Source organism: Octopus sinensis, linkage group LG17 (genome assembly GCF_006345805.1).
Source record: "Octopus sinensis linkage group LG17, ASM634580v1, whole genome shotgun sequence".
In the NCBI taxonomy this organism is placed as follows: Eukaryota; Metazoa; Mollusca; class Cephalopoda; order Octopoda; family Octopodidae; genus Octopus; species Octopus sinensis.
In genome coordinates this window covers 1,054,825-1,081,180 of record NC_043013.1, presented here as the reverse complement: position 1 = coordinate 1,081,180, position 26,356 = coordinate 1,054,825, and the positions used below count along the sequence as shown (strand labels likewise).

At 35.8% G+C, this 26,356-nt stretch overlaps 1 protein-coding gene across 19 annotated transcripts in view; it reads left to right on the top strand.

Moving 5' to 3' along the window:
- The window catches only part of LOC115220933 (CLIP-associating protein 1-B), a 202,631-nt gene that overhangs the window by 169,891 nt on the left and 6,384 nt on the right, over positions 1–26,356 (top strand). For 15 of the 19 annotated variants that reach the window (XM_036510251.1, XM_036510248.1, XM_036510240.1 and 12 more), the window contains 13 exons: positions 508–571; positions 2,541–2,704; positions 4,196–4,274; positions 8,812–8,817; positions 13,329–13,472; positions 14,662–14,748; positions 15,756–15,874; positions 16,296–16,542; positions 17,685–17,760; positions 19,337–19,378; positions 25,047–25,113; positions 25,938–26,064; positions 26,172–26,300. In XM_036510251.1, the coding sequence (XP_036366144.1) occupies positions 508–571; positions 2,541–2,704; positions 4,196–4,274; positions 8,812–8,817; positions 13,329–13,472; positions 14,662–14,748; positions 15,756–15,874; positions 16,296–16,542; positions 17,685–17,760; positions 19,337–19,378; positions 25,047–25,113; positions 25,938–26,064; positions 26,172–26,300 (1,351 nt within the window). Of the gene's footprint in view, positions 1–507; positions 572–2,540; positions 2,705–4,195; positions 4,275–8,811; positions 8,818–13,328; positions 13,473–14,661; positions 14,749–15,755; positions 15,875–16,295; positions 16,543–17,684; positions 17,761–19,336; positions 19,379–19,771; positions 19,994–25,046; positions 25,114–25,937; positions 26,065–26,171; positions 26,301–26,356 lie in introns of those variants that run through there. The other 4 variants (XM_036510245.1, XM_036510239.1, XM_036510241.1 and 1 more) reach the window with 3 other exon arrangements.

Here is a 26,356-nt window from a genome sequence, read left to right as displayed (position 1 = left end):
TTCAGTTAGGATATGTTAATAAAAATAATATAGGAGATGACTCCTTATATTCTTTTATGAGTAAATTTAACCCTTCAGCATTCAGAGCAGGTATTATCCCATAGCTTCAGAATTTCGATGATGTGCTTGTTTAATTTTAGGAAGCCATTGTAGGGTTGGTATAAGAGGCCAGACGTGTCCGGTTTCAATGCAAAGGGGTTAAAAATCAAAATATAAAATATCAAAATGACATCTTAAATTATCAATTAAGCAAAAAGCTATAGTCATGAAAGGGTAAGAAGCATTCATTCTTAGACCATCTGTAATTTAGCTACAAGTAAGTTCAGTAGTCTGATATGTTTAACATATATTTGAAAATACCTGAGGATTTAATTGCATTTTTAAGGTAATATAATGTCTCAAAGCAAGTATTAGCATACTATTGTCTGTAAAAATATTTGAAGCTTTTAGAATGAATTCTTTGTATGAGATTTTAAGTGAAATATATTTTTCCAATGTTTATTTCAGTCGAGTGGAATTAAGGAAGGTGACGGAAATATTTACTCGCATGTTCCATGATCCAAGCAACAAAGTAAGATACTATTATCATTATTATTTAATCTGCATTCACTCTTTGCTCCCCTACAATTCTTTCTGTCAGCAGTCTCTCTCCTTACAACTTCTCACCATCCTTTCCACACAACCTGAACACTCATTTCTCCCTCTTTGCCCTCTTCCATCAAACCCCAATCTCCCATTTTAACCTGTAATGTCCCTGTCCTCTCAGCTTCCCTGGATCAGTGTTGATCCTATCTCTTTTTGCTCTCATAACCCTGTCCCTCACCTTCTGTCTGCATTTTCTTTTTTATCAAGAGATAGCACCGGATCACCCCTACCACCTTCTCTCCTCTCTTTCTCTCCCAGTAGCACACTCTCACAATAACATTAAATCTGTTCTTCTCACCATGCTTAACCTTTCTGGTTCCATGAAAAAGCACCCAGCATTGCTTTGTAAAGTGGTTGGCATTAGGAAGGGCATCCAGCTGTAGAAACCCTGCAAAATTTAGACATTGGAATATAACATGGTCATTCGATGTATTGGATCCAGTTGAACACTGCAGCCGATGCCAGCAGAGAAGGCTGACATAGAATATTAGTGATGTGAAATGATGAAACTTTGGCATCATCACTCTTGAATCAAGAGTGCATAGCAGATGTTTCTACAGCTGGATGCTCTCCCAGTTGCCAACCCTCATCTGCTTTCATGTGAAGTATCCAAGCAAATAGCTTAGTAGGTGGACATGCTTTTGTAGGGGAATTGTAAACAAGTGACGCTGTTTGTATGGCACTAACTTTTGGCTTACAATTAGTGTGTGTCTGTCAAGACAAGGGGGACATGCAATATACATGCATGCACATACTAACACACATACACACACACACACGTACAGAACGGGCTTCTTCTGAGGTTCTGCTTGCCAGATTTCCTTCACAGACAATGTGTGTGCAACGGGTTGAGCCCTAAACCACATGGTTGTGAGGTGAACTTTTAACCATGACTACTTAATGCAATTCAGTTTCATATCGGTACATTGTGTTGCACCTAAGCTCAACTTTACCGTTCATCCTTGCACTAGGGATTTCTTACTTCCTGCCTTGATTGTTTGCAAATTTGTCGCCTTGTTTCAACCCTTAAGCATTCAGATTTCTCTATATCAAATATTAATCCTTATTTATTCACATCCTTTTGAATTAATCCTGCATTATCTTGTAGCTTTGAGCTTTTGATGTGATATTTTTTTTTTAGGACATTATAGGGTAGGTGTGAGAGATCTAATATGGGTGGTTTAACCCTTTAAGCATTTGTATTTCTTTGTCAAATGTAATGCTTGTTTATTTACATCATTTTGAATTAACCGTGCATTATTCCAAAGCTTCAAGATATCAATGGTATGATTGTTTTATTCTTAGATTGATATTGTAGGGTAGATGGGCCAGGCTGGATCTACTTTGAACATAAAACAGGGAGAATATTTTGGTTGGATGTGACTGGTTTAAAGGGTTAAGCATAAAACAGATAAAATATTTGGGTCGGTTCAAATGCGAGAGGATTAATTTTGTAAAATAATGTAAAATATCATTCCTCTGGTCTTCTAATTTAATTCACTTAAAACCTTAAAAAAAAGAGAAATGACCAATCCTTTATAGTCTTGAATCCTTTTGCTTGTGTAAGAAATCTTTTTCATTTAAGAATTGTTTCTCTGTTACATATTTTAACCCTTTTCTTACCATATTTCTGTTGAGATGCTCTGTGTTTCTTTCAATTTTAAATATAACATTAGTAAAATAACTTAGTTATCATTCAGCTAATGTTAGGAATGTAAATTGTGACTAAAGTGGTTTAATGGAAGATTTTAATTCAAAACTAATGAAAACAAGACATTTGTACTCAGAGCCGGTTTCAGCTGGGTTGGTAACAAAAGGGTTAATTACAGTTGTTGTTCTGTTTACATTTATTTTATTCTTTTCTTCTTTTTTTTTTTTTTTTTCTTTCACTGCAGGTTCTCAGTATATTTCTCGATATTCTTGTGCTGTTGATTACTGTGCACACAACTGAACTAAATGACTGGCTCAATATATTGCTGACCAAACTTCTTAATAAGACTGGTACTGATGTACTTGGATCAATTCAAACTAAAATACAAAAAGCATTAGAAACTGTCAGGTAAGATATAAAATGATTGCTGCTACCTCATACGGCAGTGTTATGCATCTAAGAAACTAGATTCATTCATCATCATCATCATTGTTTAACGTCTGCTTTCCATGCTGGCATGGGTTGGACAGTTTGACTGAGGACTGGCAAGCCAGGCTCCAATCTTATTTGGCAAGGTTTCTACGGCTGGATGCCCTTCCTAATGCCAACCACTCCAAGAGTGTAGTGAGTGCTTTTACGGCCAGTAAGGTAGCACTGGCATCCCATGTTGGCACGAGTTGGTTGAGTACTTATCATTGTCAACCTTTACTTGTTTTTCAAGTAAGGGATTTTTAAAATTACATTTTTCTTCACAACTGCAGAACTTCAGGATAATTTGTTCATAGGGGACATTAAAAAAAAAATCACCATTTTTGCTTAAATGGTTTATGTGAAGATGTAGAATTCATACATTCACATGCATATACAAGCAGATGATAGGCTTCCATGCAGTTTCCATTTGCCAATTTCATTCATAAGTCATTGGTTGGTCTGAAGACATGCTGTGAGATAAAACTCAAGACTCCATGGTTATGAAGTGAATTCTATATTCACATGGCCTGCACTTTTTAGGGTTTGGGCAATTTTTCACTGTTTTAAATGATTTTTAAATGAAGCATCAACTGAGAGTGAAGAGTTAGTCCCTCTAACTTTTGAAAAACTCTTCTAGACTTTGGAGATGGTATTAAAGGAGAACAGATTTTATTAAATGGAAAACCCAACCACTGGACTGCCCAGCCTCATAAAGCTGCACCTACAAAACATGAATGTAGGGAGCATGAAGTGAACATGAACTATGCAAGTCCAGAGCCAATTTCTTGCCTTCAGCCCCAGCTGACCACCAAAGGCTCAACATGCAGTTGAGCCTTCTGAACACACTTTGGATGGATTGACCACAACTGGACAAACTGTATCCCATCGTCTTCTCTTTGCTGATGTCCTTAGTCATCATTGACAATGATGGGTGGGATAATAATTAAAAGGCTTATAAAATTATATTAGCTGTTATTTCATAAGTCTATTTGATAAATGTTAATTAAAATTGAAAATACTTCCTGCCTTAATTACGATATGAGAGCCTATTTAATTTGAGTTGACAGGTTGAAGTGAAGTGAACAAAGCAACTTTGTCCAAGAACTCAACAAGGTGACATGGTTGGATTCGAAACTATAAGCTTCCTGCTCCAAAAACCCTTGTGACACATTTGTCTTTTGTGAATAGCTGGTGTATTACAAGCATCCCATGAAGCACTGCTTTTCAACCTATTGAACAAATCCTGAAGATCTAACAACATAGTAAAGAGAGTAAAATAAATAGGGGTGGGACAACAGAAGAACAAAAAAAAAAAAAAGTATATAACATCTTTAAATCTGCTCAGTACAATAAAATGAGAATTATACACATGAAATAGTTTTCATTTTTACTTCTTTATTGAATAATGATTTTTTTTCTTTCTTTCAGAGAATGTTTTCCTTGTAGCCTACAATTTAGTATAGCTACCAGGTTTTGTATTGACCAAACTCAATCACCAAACCTTAAGGTATTTTTATTTGTTTCTATCCATTCACTCCATTTCTTGTTTGTCTCTCTTGTTAATATCCTACAAATGCTATTGACTCTCATAGCTCTTGTTTTCTTGTGTGTGTGTGTGTGTGTGTGTTGTACTTGGTCAAGGAGTTGTAAATAATGTCAGTTATATGCTGATATTTTCTGCATCTAATTTCAATCTCTAATAGTTTTGAGAGAAGCAATAAAAGTCACAGTGTTTGTGTGTCCCTACAGCTTTGTGGTTTCAGATCCCCTTTTTTTTTTCTTTATGTCTATCTTGATAGAATTATAACTGTTCTTTTTGCATTATCATTTCACATTGGACAGGTGTCACAATGTTTCTTTGTCATCTGGCAAACAATAACAGAAACAATATCCAGCTATGTTGCACAGTCCCCATAAGTGGATGCTCCTCCATACACAATCTTTTCCCCCATCAGACTCTAAGATCTGCCTGCCAACACTGATGGCTGCTACCATCAGTGATAGCATGATGAAATGCAGGTCTGGAGAGATGGTAGTGATGTGAAATCCCAGGCAAGTAGAGATGTGAAGTAAAATGGAAGAAAGCTTCAGCCAGACTCATCACAGGCACCAATACAAATTCTTCTGGGTGGATAGCAACACTGTGAAGAGTGAATTAAGCATAACTTCACAGAAAAAATGCCTAAAGCGATTGACATAGCCAAAATATGTGACAATAATAAAACTTCTGTGTGTCACAGATAACAAGACAACAGCAATGATCTCTGTATAATCGATCGTAATCAGGACTGGCACATGTTGCAAAAGAAGTCTGATTCTTTGAGGTTCTTTTATAAGCTCCCTCTATGGTGAACAACAGATGATATCATAGTTGGACATTTTAAAGAACATTTAGCAATGCCAGTAGTTGCTGTTCTGATGTATATGAAACGCCATGAATATGGTATGAGAAACGAAGCGGGATCTCGCTTCATGGCATTTTGTAGCTCAAATAACTATTTGCAACGTTGACTTTCCTAGGCCAACACCTGGGTAGCTGCTATTCAGCTAAATACATAAGCCAGATAGATATCATACTCACAAGAAAAGTGAGATATACAGTGGAGAAAGTAGCATACATCGTAGGCTAGTTATTAGTGACTTTAGACTAAGTGCTGGACTGACTCAGATCCATAAAAAATAATCTGAAGAAGGAAAGTATGGAATCTAAAAGTTACCTCAGTCAGATGTTAGTTCAGTGAAGTACAAAGTGACATGTATGAGAGAAAGGAAGAGAGGATTAAGCTTAAACTCTACAGCAACATAGAAACCAACTAAGATGTTCTATGAGATTATCTGCTGTGAGTCACAGACTAGGTTTGTGGAAAGACTGAATGTAACATGGTGAGGAGGAAATGGTATGTGGACAGAGCCATAAAAACCTAAGAGAGAGGCCTGCAAAGATGGGAAGCAAAGAATAATATGATTGTCAGACATAAGTGAGGGATGTTAGACACAAGATCAGTGGGCCAGATCTAGCCCCTTGCAATGCTTCACTTAACTCCTGCTCTCTCTTTTTATAACAAAAATATGATATTTTAATTTTAAAATATACTGTACAATATATATCACTAGCAAGTTTTCGGGGTTGGAACCCAGCTAGTCTTAACACTGGGGTACATTAGGGAATTTCTTTTGTTAACCAATGGAAAAGAAGCTTATGAATTCATATACTAAAAGACGTGACTTATTCCCCCTTTGTCCATACATGCTGAACTAAATATAAGTTGTGTCCCCCCCCCCCCCAGTTATATTCATGTCCTTTTGAATGGATTCTTGTGATCAATATTGAAAGGTTTTGTAGTTGAAACAATGTTGGTTGTCTCAAGAATTGTGTTAATTAATCTGGACAATTTCTATCTTTATTCTTGCTCTTAGGACTCTTGGTAAGATTGTGTCGATACCATGTGGATAGGTTTTTCCCTATTCATTCATCTCCCCATCCAAACTCTGTTCATACTTTTTCCTGTCTTTGTTGTTAATACAGTTATAGATTGATCCTTGTAACCATTTTCTTTGACCTACATTAACGATAGAATTTGGGGAAATAATGGGGCGCAGGGAGTGTTTTGAAAGCCAGTGTGGAAGAAGTTGGCAACCAAAGGGTTCTGTTTGAAGGGGCCGAGGAGAGATGAATGCTTGGAATAAATGAAGCAAATAGGAAGGTGTACTGTCAGTGTGTATGAATAAGGAGATGAGTTGAAAGGAAAATGAGGGTAGATGAGGAATTAGAGAAAATTGTGCTGGTAGAGACTTGTAATGCATGCGAATGGAGTTGGGTAAATAAATATCAAAAATTCTGAGTGGAAGGAACCCGTAGAAAATGAAGAAATGAAGATGAAGAGAAAGCATGGGAAGAAGTTGTGAAGGCTGATCTCAAGAGACTGAACTTCACCAAAATCTCTGTGAAAAATACTTATATAAAGATAATGATGATGTCAGCAATAGCAGGTGCATGGCACTGTGGTTAAGAAGTATTATCTGCAATCATTAGGTTCCATGTTTGATGTTACTGTGTGACGCTTTAAGTAGGTGTCCTTTATTGTCAGTTGGATGGATACTGTGCTGAAGCTTGGCAAATTGTACTAATGATTTGAAAGCAAAGTCTTATCATACTGACTCTACCTGAAGCTTATATTCATAGTTCCAATTGTCTATGAAATGTTCATTCATTTTATAGTTTTGTGAGTTCTGTTGATCAAGCAATTGAAGCACACTTATCATATTCTCCTTTTATCGTGTGTGTGTGTGTGTGTATCTACAGACATGTGCATGTGTGTCCCTGTACACATACACATGCATTCGACTGTGTGGTTCTCTGTGGATGTGTATATGGGAGTGCATATTGTATCTTGTACAAGATTTTTTTTTCAACAAGATCTTGCAACCTGTTTTGCAGCTATAATTACAGAGTTTCGATGGAATCTGTTTCCATTGTAATCTTCTACTTCCTACTCTTCCACATTGCATGAAATGGTGCTACATTGCAAGGTTAAGTTCTGGCATCAGTTTTGTAAGAAGGCTGCAGAAACTAGTCTGCTACAAGAGATTATTTCAGGTTTTGTAGTTTTGTTTTCTGGTAATAAATATTAGTTAATCTAAATTGTGTGTCCCCATGCATTAAGTTGATAATTGAAGACAGGAGCCTGACCGACCCCTACAAGTTTGTGCTGGTTGCCATCAAAGCTTCTGATTCTTGGACCCAGCACTACCCTATTTCCTTGTGATAACTGTGGCCTGTCTGAGAAATAAACCCTGTAAAGTGGAGTGGCTATAGTAGCAAGTGTTGCTGGCCAAAGTGGGGCTAAATACACCATTTGTTCTGGGGTGTACAACCGGTTACCCCCTCCCATTTTCTGTTGCTTAATTCCATCCCTTTTGTTTTTTCTTTTTCTCTGTTTCCTTGGCGATTGAGTTATGTTTTTTTTTCTTTTGATAATTTCATCTTTTATACTTTTAAAGTTTTTTTCTTTCTTTCTTATCTTCCTCTAAAAATTATGTCCTTGATGTTATGTTTCCGTCATTCTTTTCTCTTCCTGTTCCTTTGATGTTTGATAATGGATTATTAGCAGATATTTCTTTTTTTTTTCAAACTTCAGAACAGGCATAATGGGTCTCAAAGTTGCATCTTCTCATACACTCTCCAATGATTTTATTCAAGTTATCCCAATTATTAATTACTGACATCTACAATATGTATGCTTTGCATTGGAATACAGTGAAATACTCTAAAATATGCTTTTGCTATTAAGTTATTTTGGCTGTCTAAAGCTTTACCATTCTCAAGAGGTTCTATCTTTGGTTACTCAGTTTGAGGTCATTTATTTTCTCTGATCTACTCACTGGACATCTGTTACTTAATCTCAGAAATCCTATTTATATACAAGCCATTTCTGATATTTGATGCCTTTCCCCATGTTTGATATGAATGAGTGGGCAACAATTTGGTGTGTATTTTCCCCTCTACTTTTTTCTTCCTAGAAATATGCTACAGGCAGTCTATGTGGGTTCACACACACACACACAGACACACACACATATACATGCACACACATGTGGGTGTGTAGGTGTGCTCATAAATATATATATATATATATAAAAGCTATATTAAATCTCTGAGCCTGATATAAACAGTAGCAATATGGAATCGTAACATATAATTGCCAACCAAGTGTGGCAGCCTATACAGGACAGTGCTACTGACGTTTAGGGCCCCAGGAAGACATCTCTTCCAGCTGGTTAATGACACACAGCTGGAAGAGATGTCTTCCTGGGGCTATTAACGTCAGTAGCACTGTCCTGTATAAGATGCCACACTTGGTTGGCAATCATATGTTATGATATGTGTATGTATGTTTGTATGTATACACGCACACACATCCATACACATGGACTTTTTACAGTATATAAACTCCAAAATACCAGATAACATTATTTATGCTTTCACTGCATGCTTATCTGTTCTCTTTGTTTTTCTTATGTCTGTCATTTACTATGGACATCAGCCAAAGGTAATTCTTCTAAATGGTTTCAATTTTCTTTATATTCACTGCTTTAACTGCTTCATGCAAACCTCACTGCCAGGTGGTGGGTTTCCTTCTCAATTTTCTTGCCTAATAATTATAGGCAGTGCAACTCTGCATTAATTCTATAGTTAGTACTAAATAGCTATTGTAGTTCTTACTAATTCACTTTTCCAATTTGCACCTAATGCATTTTCCCTGCTCAACATTACTCAGTAGAGTTTCATTCATGCAATCATTTAACATTTCCATCTTAGTTATGAAGCAACTTAAATTTTTCTCTCTTTCTGTCTTTATCAGCTTTTTGAGGTTAATAAAAACAACTGAAATCTCTACAACCAACTGGTAATTACTTTGAGCAACCAGCTAGGTTTAATTTACCATTACTGTTGATATGGTGTATGTCAATGTATTAAGGGTGTATGTGAATGTGGGCAGAAAATAGATGATTAATTAATTCACTGGGTTTATATTGCAAATCTAGAAACTATGTAATAGTATCTTGTAGATTATTGATTATTAAGCTTAAAAATTTCAGAGTATCACACGACACCATTACTGCAAATGACAAATAAATAAATCCTGGTCTGGCTGGGAATTGTGATACTGCTGCTGATAGTGTAGAAGGTATCCAACAAGGACTGCTGTCCATCTTAACATTTGTATTTGAAAGGCACAGGTGTGGCTGTGTGGCAAGAAGTTTGCTTCCCAACCACATGGTTCTGGGTTCAGTCCCACTGCATGGCACCTCTTCTTCTATAGCTTTGTGAGTGGATTTGATAGATGGGAACTGAAGGAAGCCTGTCGTGTGTATGTGTCTCCCACCACTGTTGGTGTGTCTACATTCCTGTAACTTAGAGGTTCGGCAAAAGAGACCAACAGAATAAGTACCAAGCTTTAGAAACAAATAAGTTCTGGAGTTGATTCATTTGACTAAAGATTCCTCAAGGTGGTGCCCCAGCATGGCCACAGTCTAATGACTGAAACAAGTAAAAGATGAAAGATATAGAAACTGAGTACAGGAGTATTATTTGTTAGTGTGCATAAGAGAAATATCTGCAAAGCTTTGGGCCTTCAACAAAGAGAGTTTTAGGTGGGAGGAAAAAGCAATGAAACATTGGAGTTGTGAATTTAATGGTGCAAGGTTAGTTGAACTGAACAGGGAATTTCAGAATTAATTTGTAGCAACATCATCGTCATCTACATTTGACGGATATTTGTCCTCATCTTGTTTGTTGTTAACGCAACATTTCAGCTGATATACCCTCCAGCCTTCATTAGGTGTCTTGGGGATTTTTCTATCATCATCGTTTAACGTCCGTTCTCCATGCTAGCATGGGTTGGATGGTTCAACTGAGGTCTGGGAAGCCAGAAGGCTGCGCCAGGCCCAGTCTGATCTGGCAGTGTTTCTACGGCTGGATGCCCTTCCTAACGCCAACCACTCCATGAGTGTAGTGGGTGCTTTTTACGTGCCACTGCACAGGTGCCAGACGAGGCTGGCAACGGCCACAATCGGATGGTGCATTTTACGTGCCACTGGCATGGAGGCCAGTCAGGGCGGCACTGGCAACGGCCACGTTCGGATGGTTCTCTTACGTGCCATCGGCACTATGTTGTTGTTATTATTATTATTATTTCGATGTTGTTGTTATTATTATTAATATTATTATTCTTCGATGTTATTATTCAGGTCACTACCTGGAATCGAACTCAGAATCTTGGGGTAGTAGCGTGCGCTCCTAACCACTACACCATATGCCCGTGGGCATATGGTGTAGTGGTTTCCAGGCAGTGACCCGAATAATAATAATAATATCAAAAAATACCTTTGGAATGAGAACCCAGGTTCGAAATTTCCTCAAGAGACCTGATGAAGGCTGGGGGGACAAATATCCTTCAAATGTAAATAATGCACATAATTCCACATCTCTTAAATATAGAAATTGTATCATCATCATTGATTAATGTCTGTTTTCCATGCTGGCATAGAAAGTAAAAGTATAGTAAACTTATTCAACCCATTGAAACAGACAAGTATCTGTTGTTGAGTTTGATAGTGATCAGAAAAACAATAACAATACGTGTATTTCATTTCTCTGTCATGGAAACAGAATATTCCTTTTTTCATCTCTGACACCAAAGATTTCTGTATTAAACCAGAGACACACATCATAGTGCTCGTTTCAGAAACTACCAACTGACAATTCCTGAACATTAAATTTTTGCTTTAGATGTTGAACTTGAAGTGATAAAATTTATTTCAATGTATTTTTTTTCCCCAGGTATTATTTGTCTATAAAATTAGCATTTCCCTGGTATGGTAGGGAAAAAAAAAGGAAGGAAGAGGACAAAAGATATTGAAGTTCTGGAAAAGTATGCTTCTAAAAAAAAAAAAAAAAAAAAAAAAAAAGTCTCCCTGGTCCAGTTTAAAAGCTTTTGAATATAGGCCTTCTTAGTCAGGTTTGGCTAGGGCTAAACAACAACCATTAGCTCCATTCATTCCTATATTAGCAAATTCATATAATGAAGATGACCTATAATCATGTTAGCTTCTATGTTATTTGAAATTTCTTTCCTGAAACAGATTCCATCCAGTCACAGCTATTTGAAACCAGTCCGACAGTATATTTTCTTAATAACTAAAGTTGTAAACAAATGAAAGAATGCTTTCTGTTTGTGGTTCTCAACTGGAGTCCATATAATCCCTGGGGCTCCATCTAAGACTTTTGGGTGTCCACACAAGCAACAAGTAAATTGGGGAGCCAACGAAGTATTAATAGTGAAAAACAAAATGTTACTTTGGATGTGCTTATTGGAAGAAGCTAACTTACTGAAATTTATGTGGGGAAAAACGAAATAGGAATTTTGAAGAAGTACCTATAAAGCTAGTTTTTAAACATTGAATGGCTAAAGAGATCCACCAGAATACAAAAGTAATGAAAGGGGTCCAGGGGTAAAAAAGGGTTGAGAACCACTGCTTTATATGAACATTGAAGTTTTATTGATTTCAATGAACTTGTTCTTCTCAGGTGAGCCTGTTGAGAGGCTGAATTGAAGTCTAGGTAATCTAAGTTACCATTTTTGATTCTGAACTGTTATTGACCCAGTGTCTTGCCATGTCAAAGTTTTGCTTATATTTCTCCAACTTCTTAAATAATATTGGATAAATTGTGAATCATTCTATCTGGAGTTTTTTTCTGCTGATTTGTGTTTATTCTGCCAATTGTCAAACAAACTCCTGATTTCTTTGGTTAAATTAAGAATTGCCAGTAATGTTGCATTATTGTAGAAACTCTCTCCAATTCTCTGTCTCTCTCCTCTCTCTTTACACACACACACACACACAAAGTTTGATCTATAATTTTTCATTAAATATTTCTTCATTAAATACCTGAATTAATGGCTTTAGGTTACATATTTGTTTCTTACAGAATTAATGGCTGTAATGTTAATTTTAATGGGGGAGAGGAGAGGCAATGGGAGAATAAGAATATCCATATTTAATTTATAAATTATAAGTCCCTCACGTAGGCTGTTATTCTAAACTAATGGAAAACTGCATAGAGGCCAGTATTTCTGTTAATAATAAGGATAATACTTTTGGCAGAAGGTGTGAAATTTTGTGGGAAGAAGCTAGTCAGTTGGTTCAAGCCCAGTACTCAGCTTATTTTAATCTATTACAAAAGGATGAAAGGCAAAGTCAACCATGGTAGAATTTGAACCCAGAATGTAAAGAGCTGGAGGAACTGCTGCCAAGCAGTTTGTCTGTCGTGCTAGTAATTCTACCAGCTCACCATAACATCACTAATGTTTAGTGACCACTGCCCAACACAAGTGCTGACAGAGGCACAAGCTGAATTATAATATCTTACTCCAGTTATAATTACTGTTAATTAAACTTAATTATATTCAACAAGTAATCACTTTTGCACTCATCATATTTTAAACAATCTTCATATGTCATTTGTCTTGGATCTAGCATGTGACATTTTTTTTTACTTTGCTTCTTCTTCTTATTATTATTATTAGAATCACTGATTAGTTATTAAATCGCTCTCAGTCTTTAACAGCTTTTTAATCAGTTTTTAAAATAGATGTGCAAGATTTGAATACATCTCTGAATTTTATAACATTAGCATGACATTCATACAGTATATTACTGCAATATTCCAGTTTCAAAAAAGATGTTAACTGACTAAATAAAAGAAAAAACTAAAAGAAAAATATCATTCAAATTCTAATATTAATTAATTTACTCCTATATAAAGTATTATCGAGGTAATTCTTTAAATTTTTGCAAGTGTGTTTTTTCCCTTTCTTTAGAAAAAAAAAATCAATATCATACATATTCCGTTTGTTATTGCCTGACTATAAGATTAATTTTGCTTTGTTTTGGTTGGTTGTTAGGTATTGAGTTAAGTTTTTTCATGATTATATTAACACACCTGCAAAATTGTTTGGCTGATTTATTAATATTTCTCATTGGATTGCTTTTCCAGGTGAAAGCAGCTGTTCTGCAATACATGCATGCTTTGATCCTACTTATGGACCCCTCAGATTTCAATAATTCTAGTGATTCCCGTTTAGCTGTATCTAGAATTATAACCTGGACTACAGAACCAAAGAGTGCAGATGTACGAAAGGTGAGACTGGGATTTTTCTATAAAATTAAGGCATACACACAAACATCATCATCATTTAATGTCCGTTGTCCATGCTGGCATGTGTTGGACAGTTTGACCAGGGCTGACAAGCTGGAAGGCTGCACCAGGCTCCCGTCTGTTTTGGCATATCTTCTGTGGTTGGATGCCCTTCCTATCGTTAACCACTCCAAGAGTGTAATGGATGCCATTTGCATGACACTGGTATCTGCTACAACTGCAGTTTTATTTGGCTTGATGGGTCTTCTTCTCAGGCACAGCATGATGCCAAATGGACTCGGTCGATACGTCCACGAGGTCCAACACTTGAAAGGGCTCAACCACTTTGCCTCCATGGGGCTCCATGCTTGAAAGGTGCTCTTTACGTGCCACCTGCATGGGTGCCGGTTATGTGACACCAGCATCAGCCACGACTGTGATTTCACTTGGCTTGACCTATCTTCTCAAGCACAGCATGTCACCAAAGGGTCTTGGTCACTAGTTATTGTCTCTGTGAGGCCGAAAGTTCAGAGATCATGCTTCACCACCTCATCCCATATCTTCCTGGGTCTGTCTCTTCCACAGGTTCCCTCCACAGTTAGGGATCAACACTTCTTTACACAGCTGTCCTCGTCCATATGCATCACATGACCATACCAGCACCTTCGTTTCTCTTACACACCACACCTGATGCTTCTTATGTCTAATATCACACTGATTGTCATTCTGGAAGTGTAATCTCTCCAGGTCCAGTGTAGTTTGTCTGCATTGCTGTTGAAGATTTTTTAAATTGTGACTTTTTAAAGAATATTTTGAAATGTAATGAATATCAGCAGTGTTAAAGATAAATGGAAGATGCATTCAGCAAAGAATGGAAAAATATGAATCTCTTTGTGCAAGGGAGAGAAGACGGCAAGGGAGAAGGATGGCTTCTATAAATTGAAGAGACAAAGTTTTCATTTGTTATGGACTGGATGGGCAAAGAATTTAGTCCAACAAAATTCCATTGCAAAATAGAATCTGATTAAGTTGGAACTTTAAACATAATAAACAAATCAAGAAGAAGAAGAATGTAATGAAAGATTGCTTGACTGAATTGATTTCTTTTGGTTGCAGAAAAGTCACAATGTTCAGAAAGCAAATATGATATTCACAATGTAGTAAAGTTGTGTAATTATTTTCTATTTTTCAGGCTGCTCAAGCTGTACTGATTGCACTCTTTAACTTAAATACAGCTGAATTTTCAATGATGTTATCCATTCTTCCCAAAGCATTCCAGGTAAAAAAAATACAGTTTGCCTTTTAAAACAGATGCATTTTGTTTTGCCAGTTTTAAATGTTAGCCAAAGCTAAGTTTTGTCTGTGAAGAATAGTTTGTATTTGTGCATATTTTTCTTTTTTAATTTCAGCAAAGTTTTTGGTCGCATCCAAGACTTGTAGTTACTACTATTGGCTCATTTGGCCGCATTTTGAATAGAAGTCATTCTAGCACCCAACACCTGGTAGTCACTGACTTTATTTCCTATTAGCCTTCCAGATTGCTGCTTTAACTTTAGCCCTGCCCCTTTTTTGGAACTCAAATCTTTTTGCACCCCTCATATTTTTTTCTTCTTACACAAGACTTTTTTTCTATCCTCTTTTTTTCCCTGGGAATTTATTAGCAATTATATATTATTATTATTATTATTATTTTCCAGACATAATAAAGTCTGGTCATTAAAAAAAAAAAAATTGGTTTATTGGAAAATTAAAATTCTTTACTTTTTTGCAATTGATATTTCCTTTTTACATTCAATGACAACTTCACTTCCAGTCTGATACAGTTGCTTGTGCACTTCCGTTACATAGCTTCAACTGGCTTCCCCTTACATCTTTTCTACATTTCTGATTGGATCAGCACTTTGCTTTCCTTCATTGGCAAACTGAAATTAAAAGATAGAGGACAGTATCAAAAGTATTACCTGGTCTCTTTGTGTTTTATTGAAATGTGCTAGAATTTATAAAGTTTAGAATTTTTAATTCTTTAAGTGGTCAGTACTTCAGTGAGTTGGTAAGTATTTTGGTCAACTCAGTCTGCAATCTTTGGAACTGCTTTACTTATGTTGCTAATGCCTTTCAAAGAGGCAATAATGTTACCGTTTTTCATTTTCTTTGAATTTCACTATCGTTTTACTTAAATGTTTTGTAACTGTATGTCTTGAAACCTATGTTTTGGGGTTCAATCCCGCTTTTTTTTTATGTAGATTATTGTAGATTATTTTTTTTTCTTTTTTGCTATCACTATAGGATGGTGCTACCAAAATCTTGCATAACCATGTGAAATATGCTAGTTCTCACTCTGATTCAGATGTTCTATCTCCTCGTAACGCTACTAGCCCTGTTGCTCGCTTACGTCCTCCTTCCAGGTATAATCTGCATTATTATTATTATTATTTATAGTCTTTTGTATTTATTTGTCCTTCATTTAAACTCCTATATGTAATTTACAAAGAATTGGGAGATAAAAAATTGCAAGCTAAATTAGGAGATTTCAGAGGACTTTTCTATTGTTTTGTGTAATTAGACTAAAAGCTTTTGGTTGTGAAGCTTTTTCCATAATAACTTAAGACTATATATTTTTTACAATAGTTAACTTATATTGACATATTTTTATGAGTTAAAATTGAAGGAATTTTAATTAAAAAAATAAATTTAACTTAGTCCACTTTTTACTGCCATTACTCGATCAACTTCCTTGTGACATAAATTGTATTTGTATAGTTTTTAATGAGAATTTGCTGAAATCTGTAGTAATTTGGTTTGTTTTGTGTTTTTGTTTTGCTGCAGATCTGGTGAGCCAGATGAGTATGAAACAGAGAACATGAATCCTCAGGATATCTATAACTCTATAAAGAAAACGTCTGCCGATATACAAAACCTTAGCTATAACAGTAAATTAGACCATTTTGATGATGTAAAGAAAAAGAAAGAATTTACTTCTCAAGATAGTGGTATTCAAGACCTTCGGAATGACAGTCCTGACGTTTCTGATCCTCGTAAAACGTTTTATAACCCTTCACACTACCAAGATGAGGTAATTATTTGATTCTAAGCACTTCGACATTGGTCTATTGTAGCGTTTTTCAACCTTTTTGCTGGAGCGGAACCCCAAGGAAACATTCCACTGGCTCGAGGAACCCCTGTGCAATAATTTAATAGTCTTATGCACACATATCTGCACAGGAGAATTAAAAATTACAGCCGATTTTAGCAGTTTTGTAACTTCTTGCGGAACCCTTGGATTGTACTGGCGGAACCCTAAGGTTCCGTGGAACCCTGGTTGAAAACCACTGGTCTATTGAATAGAAAGAAGAGTATAAATTGACTCATGTTTCTAAATCTTCCTTTTTTCATTCAAGCAACCCGTCTGGCGGCTCCTAATGCAAATCTGTTTGTTTTACAATGTTCATATTTAAATTAAAACCTTCCATTAGAATTGTATGGAATAATCTTTGTTATATTCCAAACATTAATCTCTTCAAATTTTACTTTCAAAATTTATTGAGATTACTTTGTCCCAGTCAAAAGACGAGTTGGTTTATATTCTGTAGATTCAGTGATGACACATTCAACTTAGTGCTAAATAGGAACCATGGGTATATCTTGCCACAATATATACATGATGAATGTTTCATCAACTTATTGTCTTGTAATCTCAATTCTTTCTTGGAGAACGACACTGAGAAACCACTTTAGGAGATTTAGCACCAAATCTGCTCTGATCCAGTGAATCTATAATCAGAGGGCTTCCATCCCATTCAGAAGAGTGTTTCTAGGACTACTACATTATTCAATGTGTCCACTTTTAAAAGGTAGAGATTTAATGGGGATTTATCTTTTGTTTGTAGCAGAGCAAACAACACAGTCTCCCACATTGGCTCGAATTCTTTGAAGAATCTTGTTAAGTTACAATCTTCAGTCTTGATCTTCATAGACTAAAGAATATTTTGTTTCCAACCTATGTTTTACTGTTTTTATTATTTTTTTGTCATGTTTTTTCTTTTTAAATCTTAAATTCTATTGAATTTCTTGCCTTCCAAGAAGTTCTCAGATTATTCCTGATTTACTTAATCACCCTCCTTATTCTTTGCCGTACCTGTTTTTCATTACATCTCTTTTTCTACCTGTGTCAATTAAAAGTGATGATGGTAACGTTCTCCACAAATCTTTCTGCAGCATACTTTAAATGGATACAACAGAACAACACTTTCTGGTGCTATGCTGGATGTAGACAATGAGCTATTTAATGAAGGTAAGCCAACCTCTCTTAACACATTTCAAAAAAAGAAAAAAAGTATTTATTTTTGAAACTTAATCTGAAAATGTCTTATTTGTTGCAGTCTGTGATCATCAGAGTTCTTTCATTCTTTATGTATGTATGTGTTTGTTTGTTTGTGTGTGTGTGTTTGTGTGTGTGGTGTGTGTGTGTGTGTGTGTGTGTGTGTGTGTGTGTGTAGTGTTTATTGTCATGTCCAATGAAATATATTTATCTGAAAATGATTTCATGCCTTCATATCCATCTTGCAACAAATTATCAAAATAAATCAACATTTAACTTCCATCGAAACATTAAAGCATTTTAATTGTTTTGTTTATTTAACAACTCCAACCAACAAATCCCTAATTCATATATTGTCCTTATTTATTAATGGGAGTTCAAAGTACTTGCATCTCTTCTGTATCCCTTTAGTTGAAGACGGGTATATTTAGGGTGTTGTGAAGCTGTTGGACCTAGGAACATGTATTCTCTTCATTGTTGAAAAAGCAGTTAAAACATCCTCAGAAATCTCTGGCTCTCATCTAATAAAAACGTTTCCCACCTTTTCCATTTTACTCACATTATGCTTGTCTTCAACAGGCAGAACCAACTTCTTATACATATCTGGTAAATGACTTTAAGAGTGCATACTGCATACTTAGTTACTAGTGGACAAGTTGGGAGTCATAATGTAGCTGTTTCTCCTCCTTCGGCTGACATAAATAAAATACCAGTTAAATACTGGAGCTTATTTAATTGATGGAAATCAATGCCAGGGGAAGATGCCTTGCAGTTATTGTTTTATATTCTGACAGATGATGACAGTATATAAATATGCAGTAGAAATAATAATAATAATAATAATAATAATAATAATCCTTTCTACTGTAGGCACAAAGCCTGAAATTTTGGGGGTGGGGGCTAGACGATTACGTTGAATCCAGTGTTCCACTGGTACATAATTTATTGACTCCAAAAGGATGAAAGGCAAAGTCAACCTCGGCGGAATTTGAACTCAGAATGTAATGGCAGACGAAATACCGCTAAGCATTTTGCCTGGCATGCTAATGTTTCCGCCAACTTGCTGCCTTAATAATAATAATGATAATAATAATAATAGATTTTCCAATTCCCTATGTTAGCAGAGTTGATGCCAAAAGAAATTGAAAAAATTTAAGAAATATCGGGATTTAGCCAGAGTGTGGAAGACTAAGACAGCAGTTCTTCCTATAGTAATTGGTGTCCTTGGCACAACAGCCAGAATGCTACCTAAAGAACTGAAAGAGATTGTTGACCAGCAGAAAAATAGCATCTTATATTCTTCAAGAATTCTAAGAAAGATTCTTGAGATTTGAGGAGACTTGTTGTCACCAAACATCAAGATAAAATATCTAAATTAGCATGCACTAACAAAACAACAACATTTATTTTTAAAATAGTTTTAAATGATTAAACTGTTTACATATGTTTTAGCTCAAAGAAGAAATCCAAAATTAGTTTTTTTTTTTTTATTATTTATTTATTTGTGATTATGGATAATAATAAAATTGTGCCCTCCTATTTTAACTAGCTCCCTGGAAGTCACTGCTGGGCATACCGGTCACCGAATGTGGTGAGATTTCTTCCCCAACATTTTTTTTTTTTTTACATAAACGTTCTCTTTTCTTTAATCCTGTACAATTTCCACTCCCTATTATCTTTATCTCTTCCATTTCATTATGGTACAGTTTTTTTTTTTACTAACATTCACTCTGTTAGAACATTGGGAAGCTGTTTTGGTTTAGAATGTTGTCATCTCTCTGGTGTGTGGATGTGTGCGTTTTAAAGGCATGCCATTTGATACAATCGAATTAAATTGGGTTACACTTTTTTCTTTTTGTATAATCATTTTTCTTTTTTAATTTCCAGAAAATAAATTTAGATTTATTTTAGTTCTACAAATTGGAAATATTTGATAAAATATGATTTACATATTTAAATAGGTTATAAATTATGTCAAAGTAAGGAAATAATAAGAACTTTCTACATTTTTTTAAAACCTACTCTTTTGACTGTATTTTTAAGAAGACATGGTTTCAGATAGGGTTTTTTCTCTCCCAAGGAAATATTATTGTCAATATACAATTTAATTTGATTTTTCAAACTTTACAAAGCCTTTAAAATTGCTAAAAGGAAAATTAACTGCCTTGTCTGTGCTACTCAGGTGCCTTACAAAATCTAACATGGAGTAAAGATTGTTTGCCAACATAACATGGCAGTCCTGGTTTAGGATGAATGTTGCTGTAATTTAGCCCCAGGAGACCGTCTCCAGCTGGCTAAATGACATGATCTGTGTCCTTATATCTAGCACCCCCCACTCAGTTCAAAACAATATCTGTGTATTGTGATTTCCAGGTTATTTCTCTTCATCAGCACAGAATAATTGTTCGGCTAGAGGTGGCGCTGCCAAATTCCTGTTCAAAATATATATAGTTTTCAAAGTGACAACTAAGTCACTGATCTATAAATTAGAAAATTACTATTTTTTGAGCTGAGAGGGGGTGCTAGATTCCCTTGTTTGAAAATATAAGGACACTGATCGTGTCACATAGTTAGCTGGAGACGATGTCTCCTGGGGCTAAATTACAGCAACATTCGTCCTAAATCAGGACTGCCATGTTGTATTGGCAAACAACCTTTACTCCAAACTACTGTTGCTGAATATCTCTCGTTGTGAGATTTACAAATAGTAATTTTCAGAATCTAACATGTTCATTTTTTTTCTTTCCAAGAAGTGTCCTTATTCAACTCATATTTTTCTATTTTCTCAAAGATTCATTCATATCACAGAAATATTAAATTGTATCAAATAATAATAATTACTTTATGTTGCAGTTATTGTTTTCTCATTCACTGCAATTAAAAATCATTTTCTTTCAAATTTATAGACCTGTTTAATAAACAATTATATTTTTAATTTTCTGATTAATTGACAGTCCAACAGATTTGATCTCTTCTCTGATTTTCCCCCCATTATGTCTCTCACTTTTCATGCTTCATCTTCTGAATAGTCTAATGTCAGCTGGGTAATAATGGCTGCAGTCTGTGTGTAGCATTTTTGACCCTCATACATTTTCAGTATTTATGACAGCTGTTATTCTGCTCCTACAGACTTGTGTGTGTGTGTGTGTAGATGCACACACCTGTGTGTTTGTGTATTAGTGTGCATGTGCCTCCGTTTGTGTGTGAGTCATTCACTGCCAGTTGCCAAAAACTGACCTTCAGTCCCTTCCAGCCTAATTAGAAATATGAATCCTTTCAAATCCTGTTATCTTTACAAACCATAATCCTTCTTAATTTTGATCTTAGTCATTCAATATTTCTCTTTTAGACTGTGATGTTTATATGACAAAAGCTGATCTTTTCTTTTTCTCAACAGCTCACATCTTCATACTTCTCTTGTCATCCTTTGTTTGTCCTCATCTCTCCATTATGGTTTCTGCAAACGTAGTTGCTCTGTCTTTGAAAAGAGAAAAGCTGCTGACGAGCAAAGTCTATGGCCTGGTTTTGGTTACTAGTTGTATCTGTTTTCATTTATCTTACAATGGGAAAGGTGTGAACATCACAACTTACAATTTTCTCTATCTTAAACTAATGTTACTATTGCTAGATACCACTAAATATGAATAGTCATACACTCTGTCATGCCTGTGTAAGATTAAAAGATTGACTAATTGACATTTATATTATTTGCATTTGACGGATATTTGTCCTCATCGTGTTTGTTGTTAACACATCCTCCAGCCTTCATCAGGTGTGGGCAAATTTTGAACCTGGAATCTCACTCCTAAGGTATTTTTCAATGTTATTATTCAGGTCACTGCCTGGAATCGAACATGGAATATTGGGGTTAGTTGCCTGCGCTCTTAACCACTATGCCATATGCCTGTGGGCAATAATGGAGTGAATTTTAAGGCTTATAAATCTAATATTCTCCTATCCTTCCTTAATACTGGTTCCCATATGTTATTCATATCTGCACTCGGTCTGCTTAGGAGGTTGTTGTGTCCTAGTATATGTGCTGCTGCTTTTAGTTTTCGTATTTTCCAGTGGTGTTTTGTCTATTATTTTAACTTCATCCCAAAGGTGTGTGTGTTGGGGAGATCTCCATTTTTCCATACATGATCAGCTATACCCGATTTATCAATATCTCCCTGTATCACAGTTTTGCAATGTTCCTCTACCCTTATTTTGCATGTTTCGCCTTTGTATAACCTACCACAGCTGCATGAGATGGAGTACACACAGTTTTTGATCATATTCTCTTTTATTGGTGGTTTTACTCGAAGGAGATATTTGCAAAGTGTTGTATTACTCTTGAATACTGTCCTGATGTCATATGGGCTGCATATCTTTTGTATCTTTTCGGAGAGGCCTTTCACATAGGGTAGACAGACTATGGACAGTTTATTGGTTTCATCTTCTATTTTCTTCATAATTAGAGGGGAGAGTATGTTTTTGGGGTAGTTGTTGCTTAATAGATTATTACAGAGCTTGATCATTTCTTCGTGGTGGGTATCACGATCGCTACTTATATTCATTGCTCAATGTTTTAGGCACTGAGCCATCCCTCTCTTTACACTGTATGGATGGTGGGATTTGAAGTTGAGGTATTGTCCAGTGAAGGTCGGCTTGCGGCATACGGAGGTCCTGAATCCATATTTGGTGCGTGTTATTAATACGTCCAAGAATGCCAACTGCTTGTCTGTTTCCTTTTCCATTGTGAACTGTATGGATGGCTTTATTGACTTCACATGATCTAACAGCACTTGGACATCTTCCTGGTGGGGCCAGAATATGAAGGTGCCATCAACATATCGCAGACATAGGGTTGGTTTTAGTTGATCCTAAAGCCAAATTCTCAAAGTATTCCATGTATATATTGGCTATTATCGGTGATAATGGCGAACCCATAGCTAAATCCTCTTCTCGTCGATGTATATCAGTGTCCATACTGAAGTAGGTAGTTTCAACACAGAAGGTCACCATTTCCATCAAGTTTCTTATTGGTTTACTAATGCGTTCTTTTTGATGGGTGTCACTAGTTTTCCTTGTATCACCGATAGTGCTTCACCAGTTGGGACTTTGGTGAACAGGCTTATCACATCTGGTTGGATTCAAGGGGGGTATCCTTGATCAATTCTGTGAAGTGGGTGGAATTCTTCACGTATGATGTTGACTTTCCTGCTAATGGACTGATTATATCCACAAGGAAGCGGCCCAGTGGATGACATGCTGAATCTCTACAGCTCACTATATGTCTTAATGGAATACCATCCTTGTGAATCTTAGGAAGACTGTACATGTGTGGTAGTTTACTGTGATGTTGAGTCAGCTGTCTGTACTTCATTGGTGTAAACTGATCCTTGTTCTTGATCAAGATCTGTGACAACTTCCTCTCTGTTTTCAAAGTAGGGTCTTTCTTTACTTTGTGGTAGCTACCATCACTTATAAGACTTGCCAGTTTTCCAAATAATCAGACTTGTTCATCACCACTATAGCATTTCCCTTGTCCACTGGAAGTATTATGATGGAATTGTCACTCTGAAGTCTTTTAATAGTGACTGTTTCTTCCTTAGTGATGTTTGGTGTGGGAAGTTTCGCTTTTTCTAGTACCTGTCTCACTTTCCACCTTAGTTCATCTCCCTGAGCTTTTGGTATCTTTATGGCTATCTCTTCAATAGGAGCTATTATGTCCAAGTATGGAATGCGCTTGATGGTTGTCGCAAAATTGAGACCTTTGTTCAGTACTGCTTCTTCAGAGCTTTCTAGATGTCAGCTACTTACATCAGTTACTGCTTTCACAGATGAGTGACAGACTTCAGCCTTCATTCTCTGACCTTTGAGTTTTCATAAACTTCTTAATCTGGTGTCTTAATCTTAATCCGGCGTGTCTTCACCATTTCAAATTCTTTCATGTACCACTTTTCCGGATCTTGTTGGATTCTCTTTCTATCATCATCTCTGGTCATTTTCTTAAGTAATGAAGACAACCTCTTGAACCAGGTTCAAAATTTCCCCCAAGACACCTGATGAAGGCTGGAGGGTATATCAGCCAAAGCGTTGTGTTTACAACAAACAAGATGAGGACAAATATCTGTCAAATGTAAATAATGTAAATAATTCCTCATCTCTTAAATATAAAACTGAATTGACCTTTAGTTTTGCTGTTTGTTTGTTTTTATTTTGCTACTTAAATGTGAGGATCTTTTTGTCTAAGATTTGCTCCACTAATCTATTGTTTTGTAGAATTGATGTTAACACTTTAGGATTTAACCTCCATAGGTTTGTGTTGCTGCTTTCAAGCCGAGTTTCTGCTGTTGGCTTAACCAACATGTTTTCAAACTGCTTTCCCTTTACTCGGGGTTTTATCGAGATAATTTCACAGATGTTGTTCCACTTGCATGTTTTGCATGATTCATTGATATTAGTGTCTTTTAAGTGACAATCTCTCTTTACATAGCTGTGGAATAGTCTTACTAACACCATTACCATTGCATCTTGTGTAAGGAATCGAAATAGTTTAATCATGAGGAAAGTGCCCCTCCCCCCATCCCAGTCTGTGCAATTAGATTTGTTGTTGTTTTTCAGTGGTGTTTTATTTCATGTTTGTACCAAAGTATTGCTTCCTGACAATCCACAATGTTCAGTACAAACTTGCATGGATCTATCATGTCTCTTAACCTAAAATTTTTATTGCCCAATCAGTTTGTAAAGCTGGGCAGATTTTCATCGTATGATATTTGCTGTTGTATTTGTTGAAATATTTTGATGATTGCTGTAGAAATCAAATATTTGGTTCTTTTTATTTTTGTCTCCATTTTGGTGCAATGTTAGAACTCCTTGTTGACTCTCATAGTTAATTGGTCGTAATTATAAATGTAGCATCTCATTTTTGTTTTATTTGTTTTGTCAACTTGAACATTTTTATTTGTTTAGTAATGTTTGTAAGAAACTAGATTATTATGAGACATCTTCACAAATCATTGTATGTAATCATCCCCCCCCCCCATCTTACTGTGTCATGTCCCAACTTCATTCTGTTGTAATTTAGTATAAATATGTTTATTATTTTAACATCATGTTTTCATAATTATGTTAACGACCAGCTGATGCTGTGTCTGTTTTCCTTCTTGGTCTGTTCTGCACTCATTTACCGTTTCTCCTCTAATGAACTTTCTGTACAGTTAATTACGGCCACACGTCCAGCTTTACATGTCTTGTGATTGATTCTGTTGCAGGAAATAATCAAGACCAAGATGAACAAATCCAAGAAATTCTGACAGAACTTTCTAATCACAATTCACGGTAACTATTTCATTATTTTGCAAAGAGCTCAATATTTGACTCAATCTACTGTTTTTACACCCCCACCCCCACAACCGGAGTAGCCATGTGTCTCCCTTACTGCAAGATATCTATATCTGTGTCACTCTTCATACTCTAACTTCTCATTACTCACTCCTTCTCCTCAGTTGATGGGGTGGGGGGGGAGATCTGTCATGCAAGTTACTTGGTGACCTTGCTTATGCTGGCACCACAGGAAAAGCACCCAGTGCACCCTGTAAAGTGGTCAGTGTTAGGAAGGGCATCCAGCTGTAGAAACCTTACCAAAGCAGGCAGTAAAGTTTGGTGCCATCCTCTGATTTGCCAGCTCCTCTCAAACTGTCCAACCCATGCCAGCATGGGAAACATATTAAATGATGATTTTTATATTTGTTTTGTTTACTGAAATAACATTCTTGATTTGGTTGAATGCTATCAGATATTTGATGATATCACATGTAATATATTACTATGTTGTCTGCTCACATTATAAGCATTAGTGTTTTTGATCTCATATCTCCCAATTTCATCCATCCATCACATCTTAGAGTCTCCCTCAAACTAATGCAGAAAACTATCAAAGAATGTCTTCAAAACCTGCTCATTTTCCCAACTCTCTTCTCCTGGAAGAAGACTAAAAATCTCCCAATGACTTTTGGTTTTTTTTAATCCCCTGCTTCAATTGATTGTCTTATAAAGATGCCCCAGTTTTATGAATTTTAATAATTTCACAACTCTCCACCCCAGCTTGAATTATAGATTCATATATATAATTCTGATATCCTTTTTTTTCTTTTCTACACCAGCAACGATGAGAGAAAGAATGCAATGCATTTACTAATGAAGCTAGCTATAGACGGAAAAACAGAGTTATGGGACAAGCATTTCAAACCAGTTTTGTTAATTCTTCTGGAAACTTTAGCTGATGATGATGTCAGTATTGTTTTGTTACACTTTTCTTTTTTTCTTATTCCGGTTCAAAAATCTTTTACTTCCAAATTGCGTCTCTGATGACTTATTATTGTTGTTTTTCCTTTCAGTATAAAATTCGAGGCCTCACTTTGTGTGTATTAAGAGACATTTTGCACAACCAACCAACTCGATTTAAAGATTATGCAGAGTTAACTATTCTAAAAGTATTAGAATCACATAAAGATCTTATTCGAGAGGTGAGTTTATTTTATTGCCCTACTTTTTGTTATTTGCCTATAGCTATTAATTAGCA